This window comes from Opisthorchis viverrini (assembly GCF_000715545.1).
Source record: "Opisthorchis viverrini unplaced genomic scaffold opera_v5_154, whole genome shotgun sequence".
NCBI classification, from domain to species: Eukaryota; Metazoa; Platyhelminthes; class Trematoda; order Opisthorchiida; family Opisthorchiidae; genus Opisthorchis; species Opisthorchis viverrini.
In genome coordinates, this window is record NW_008751809.1 from 248,707 (window position 1) to 254,688 (window position 5,982).

Sequence of the window (5,982 nt, forward strand, 5' to 3'; positions counted from 1 at the left end):
CATGTAGAACTAACAGTATCCGAAAAAAGTTTTTTTTTGCTTTAGGGTGAATATCTCATGGCACGGGATTATTCGGTTCCAGAAACGTCCCCGATAAACGCTACCAAATCACGGCGATCAGCTGACAGATATGCACAAGCCGCAATCCAATGTTTGTTCCAGTGACAGACTCCGTAGGCCATACGAGAGATCCAATTGCTCCATGTGACTGTTGACCATACTAAGCAACGCCTTCTGATGTCCCACAGGACGTCAACTCCATTAGTTGGATGAATGGCCAAGATTTGTTTGGCGATTACACCATCATTCATAAGCAACAAATGTCCAGACGGTTCTCAACGTCCTAGTTAAAAGAGCTGTTATAAGTGTCGCGGATTGCGACAGCATTTCCAGATCCCACCATTAAACACTACCTTCCCTATATGATGAACCCTTACATTACTTTTGGCGCACCAGTTGTTAAAAACCTCTAGCTTTCGGATACCTTGTGTCCGGACACGCCATGTTCCAAATGAATAAGTCAGAACTTAGTGGATAGCTGAGTTGAAGACCCCAAACTGATCTAAGTTCTTGAAAGTCATCGGTGTTCAGCTGTATATGGGTACGCTGCGTAATATGGATGAAACGCTTGAAGTGCTTATTTAGCCTGCTCGTTGCGTGGCCAATCTGATGGATTATCTCACCTCATACGCTGTGAGGCTAAGCGAGCATGCCCAAGCAGATGAAGGGAAATGACACGGTCGCTTCCACAAGAAAGTGAAAATCATGGTAAGATATCCCACTCCGGAGGTGTTCCGTTTATTAGGTGGAATCCTACGCTAAAACCTAATTACCGCCCACAGTTGGGTGCTGTAACGGCCGATAAGACCCAATCGCAGGCGACTGGTCAGAGCATCAGGCCGATTACCGGTCCGCTGCCAAAGCGAGCTTTGATTGGTCGAAAATGTAGACCCAAAGGTCAATCACGTCCAGAAGACGTCTGGACTTCCAGAATACCATTACACAGAATGTGAATACGATGAGCCGTATGTGGGTTTCTGATAGGTTTCTGAGCGTTTAATCCACTACGTATGCCATTGGTGGTTTTTCTGCTGGAAACGTTAGCTCGGAACAATAAGGCCGAGAACTGAGCTGAGGCACTACCGTTATTAAACCATCTTAGACTAGTGGGGTCTGTAGCAGATGTCAACCTGGTCACTAAACCATCACCATCTCTTCTGAAATGTGCAAGGTAAAAACTGTCAAAACTCGGTTCCTTTACGTGTGTCTGGGGGAGGAGGCAGATTTAAGAACGCACTTCGGTTTCCCATGGTGCCTTGGTTTTCACATCCTAGTAACTTACGTCAGTCGTTTACGGTGTGTTGCTGGAGACTGACTGAAGTGTTATTTGGAATTTCTGATCGGTTCTTCGAAACGAACCTGTGTGAAGTAGTAAGGATTCATCGTCTTCTTATACCGGTTTGGATCAATGACCTTCATCTGACCGGTCATCTGTATTTACGAAGTAGAGTGACTGGTTTCTACCACATACATCTATCTATTTTATTGTGCCATCCTCCAGTCGTTTTCCTCACGACATTCTTAAGACCTTTTACATGTTAGCCAGATAAATTCGGGTGGTTGTAGTTAGCATGAGAGAACTGAAGAGGAAAAGGGTTTTGAATCGTACATGAGGATGCCTAGATGGTCTTCTGTTATCCCGAAACAAAAGGATGTGACGGAATTGGCATGATCTTACGGACTAGTATTGAATAACCTATACTTTCCAAGTTCCGTACTAGCTTTTTCAGGTTTATTGGTGTCTGCACCAAAAGTACGACTAGAATAGACTATCGCGAAACTAATAAACCGTTTGTCAACTTAAGAGAAACTTTCTCCGTTCAACATGAAAACGTCCATGAAAGAAATGAACTTCCCGCACAGAGGGAATCGTTGCACAGGAATTAGGTGTGACACGAAGCTTTCTACGGAACCCGCCAGATTCGAAAAAAAGTTCGTTGAGAAGGTATTTCGCCCTAAGGTCTTTTAAATCGCACTCTCGATTGTTTGCAACGAACCCATAGTACCCTTTGGTCATGCCACGGAATAGTAACTCTGCAGTATGAGTGTGCCAAACGTTCCCAGGAGTGAACTTGTTAACAGTCTTAAACAGCTTGCTCTGTGTCTGACGACCGGGCTATGCTTACCCATTAAACGCCGGTATTTCTAAAAGTAGAATTCTCATGTGTAAAGAGCAGGAAATCATAGGAAGATGATGTAATGCAACAAACACTGTTGCGAATAATCTTTGCTGCCATTTCAATCAGAGTTGTGTTGGAAAACTGGATATTTTGGATGCACACGAGCATCTTCTGAAGGGAACACACAGTCTGCTCGACTCAGAAAAAGGTTGCTTATCGAAAGGTTTCATTGTTGTGTGTAGTGTATTCTGTAGCCAGACGAAATAGTCATCACAAACTGGACATAGCAGAAACAGTGAGTTTGACTGTTCTTCAAGTGGTTGGTGTTCTGTGGCTGCGATCCACAGGCAACTTGCAAATTTAGCTGAATTAACACCTGATTCCGCATGCCCTCTAGTCTACGCCACATTGCTGTGCTAATACTTTGGTCATGAAAGATGAGTGGGTCTTTGGCGATCGAGTGATCTAACCAGGGATATGACAAAGCATACCTGAATAGTAAGTGAGAATTGTTGGCCAGCATGCCAACGTCGGCGTTTTAGCTCCCTATCGGCAGGCCAGCACAAGAAAACAATGCGGTGCTTCGAGACTACACTTATTCACCACCACAACCCTGTCAGTAAAAACATCAAACGAGGAACACTTCCTGTTTCCGAGGTGGGTGCTTCATTTTCTCATGAGAGACACCAATAATGCCACAAACCCCGATGTGGGTTCTTTAGGGGAGTGGCCTCTATTTGGAGGTTCGCTATCTGGGGGCTAGTATATATAAAATTTGCTTCCTAGATTGCAGAATTATGAGGCAGTTGAAGTCAACTGCTAAAGTGGGCATAAGTGAGGTACTTCCTATGACTCCTAGGAACTTCCGTCCTCCCCTCAAGTTCTGTACGTGGAAAACCCAGACTTTTGGATAATGCACAAGGGAAGGAATAACAACCCGAAACCCATCTGTTTACATACCAATATGAGATCCGAGGTTCTTAATCAAGAAACGTTAAGCCTTACCTTGTTCGGTATGAAGGTTTCTTGCACGAGATTGCGAAACCGTCCTATGGAAGGATCAACGTCTTCTGGATTGATAATTTCATCCGCGTCGCTGAAGTGCACTGAGTAGGGTTTTCGTTTCCGAAGTTTCGATAGACCTAGTGGAGGGTTGGATGCGACATCGACAATGCCAGCAATACGCCTATTGTGAGCTGTGTTGAACTCTGTCAGGTTGTCTAATTCCACTTCAGACTGAGGAAGCTGTGAATACAGAAGACCCAGTGAGTTGGTGCCACCGGAGGAATCGTCCAAAGACAACCGGTTTTCGGGGCCAGTTGGATTGACCCCATCTGGATTGGTTGCCCCTAAATCCGTACCACCGACGGGACCGGTGTATAGAGGATTCGGACGTTCCCGGATTATGTATACACGGGAGGAAGCGCCAAAATGCAGTTCTGAATCAAGCGGGACCTGTGCAGAAGACAACACACTTATAGTGATACAACACCTAAAATAAACAATGCAGTCACCAAAACAGGGGAAAGTATTTTCATCGCACCCATATAGCAGCAGGATGTAGAAGAAAAGCGAGAAGAATAAGAGCGCTGGCATGTCCCATCTCCAAAGACAAAAACGCAATTCACTCAGTTACCGCAATGTTTCTTGGTGCGAAAAGTATGGGTTGTGTGTATTATCCATTTCCCCTAAAGATTCAGTTATGAGTTTCTAATTGCAAAGCGAAGTGAGCAGTATTGGAGATAGAACTTCTGACCCATAACTTTCAACTCAATGACCACTAAGCTCCATATGCACCGAGTCATGGCCCTCCTCGGTTTACGTAAATTAAGAATGGTAATAGAATCAAAAGGGTTAAAACAAAGCAGGTCTCTCAAGAGAGACCACCCTATCGTGTGGTTCGAGAGAGCGTTCCTCATTACGACCAGATCAGTGTAAGGCCGCTTCGCAAAAAGGGAATTGCCGGGCGAACCAATATACATGGATATCATTCGATCTAAATCAGGCTGACAGTCACTCAGAAAATGTCTGGGACTTTCTACTTCGAAAGCATGGAGTCTGTCTTAACAGTTGGAAAGAAATATGCTACCTGAACTGAACAAGTTCTATCATCACAAGATTTGGAAGCTGATTAAAGAAAGCTTGACGTCAAGCTGGTCTTCACATTTCTTCTTCCAACCAAAAGTCATAACACAATCACTTTTAAAAAGGTCTTAGCTGACTGCCGTTCTCCAGTTGATAATAATCTTAGTGTTAGTTTTACTGTTAATGGGGATAATAATGTATCGTAAATATGTCACAAAATTGGCCACCTGTTGCTGGCGAATTTCCACTCTAATTCAGTCAGTTGAATTTCGCTTCATCAAACAAGCCAACCAACCAACAAAATAACACTGCAATCGAAAGAGCACACGCGTGCCGAATGGAGACGAATGCACCGAACCAACGGATGGACTAAGACCAATCTGGCCTGATGATACAAACTCAAGGACTACGGCTCATATATGCCCTGCAGTTGGCGATGATACGTGTATCTCACATGAGAATGTAATAGCGACTATCCGGATTAGACGCGTATTAAAGCTCTTTAACCTTAGTTGGTCAGACGCCCATGATAATAAGCAAGTCACGCTGTTTCACCTCACCATCCTCCTTCTGGCTAAAAGAGCTCTATGTTGCCCCCATTGAAAGGTGCCAGGAAAGAGAGTGGACATCTGTGCGCGAACAATGAATCGATAAACCACGCAAACGACCAAAAACGCACAAGTAAAAANCATCTGTGCGCAACAATGAATCGATAAACCACGCAAACGACCAAAAACGCACAAGTAAAAATAGGATATAAGATAAAATATACCAACCTGTTGAGGTTTGTGAGCTTCCAAACGTATTTTTCCAATGAAAGTCCCATGAACACTACCCAAATCGATTAGAAATGCGCGATTGAGAAGTTTGTGCCACACGAGCACCGCATGCACACGAGAACAAGATTGATGTTCAACCGGAAAGTCACAAAGCTGCCTGTTTCGTCCGAAGAAATAACAACCTTTCTCATCGATAATCAACTTCTACTGGCGTAAGGTATGTCAACAGAAAAGCTCACCTGGATAAGCTTTCCCTCTTTCATCACATCTAAATGCAAACCCGGAGGTGGTTTTCCAGCCCTTCAAAACGTATAGATTAGACGTAGTAGACATACCATGCTGGTATCTTAAAATTGTTCACCAGTGGCTCTCCGGGTAAGACGTTGCTCATGAAACACGGAGTAATTGAAACAGATAATGAAACCAAAGGGTACAGGGTTCCAAGTAAACACTGGGTCACTAATAAAACTGAAAAGCAAAATATGAATGCGGCTCTGAAATTAGCGTAAACTGGTATTGTGGCAAAGGGCGTAGGACACAGCTGGTAAACAGAACACATATCCTACAAGTAGAACACATTAGTTCCCTGTCAAAGGGACTTAGTGGTCAACGCGTGAACTTACTGACCGGAAGGTCCGTGAAACCAACCTCTGCCCCTCGACTTCCCCTGTCTAGGCTTGGGCAACCTGGCAGTATCCCAGCCTTCATGTTTCCTTCATGTGGTATGGCAGTTAGGTGCCGAAAGGGCGCTACAGCTGAACGATTTTTTACGGTGTAGGCGCAAAACGCATGCTAAGGACTGCAATGAATAGTTTTTTAGAAGCATTAGCGTCACCTGTTCCCTTTGAAGAACGTAATAACGTCATCTGCTTGGTCCAACAGATCAACAGCTGTAAATTCCTGGTTTTTCGAAACCTGCTGGTGCTCACATCACTCCT

At 44.3% G+C, this 5,982-nt stretch overlaps 1 protein-coding gene across 1 annotated transcript in view; it reads right to left on the reverse strand.

Moving 5' to 3' along the window:
* Positions 1–5,480, reverse strand: part of T265_06958 (hypothetical protein) — a gene marked incomplete at both ends in the record, with an annotated part of 6,532 nt that extends 1,052 nt beyond the window's left edge. The window contains 4 exons of the mRNA XM_009172364.1: positions 3,186–3,635; positions 5,042–5,248; positions 5,284–5,344; positions 5,380–5,480. Coding sequence (XP_009170628.1) covers positions 3,186–3,635; positions 5,042–5,248; positions 5,284–5,344; positions 5,380–5,435 — 774 coding nt within the window. The remainder of the gene's footprint in view (positions 1–3,185; positions 3,636–5,041; positions 5,249–5,283; positions 5,345–5,379) is intronic.
* Positions 5,481–5,982: the final 502 nt, after the last annotated feature.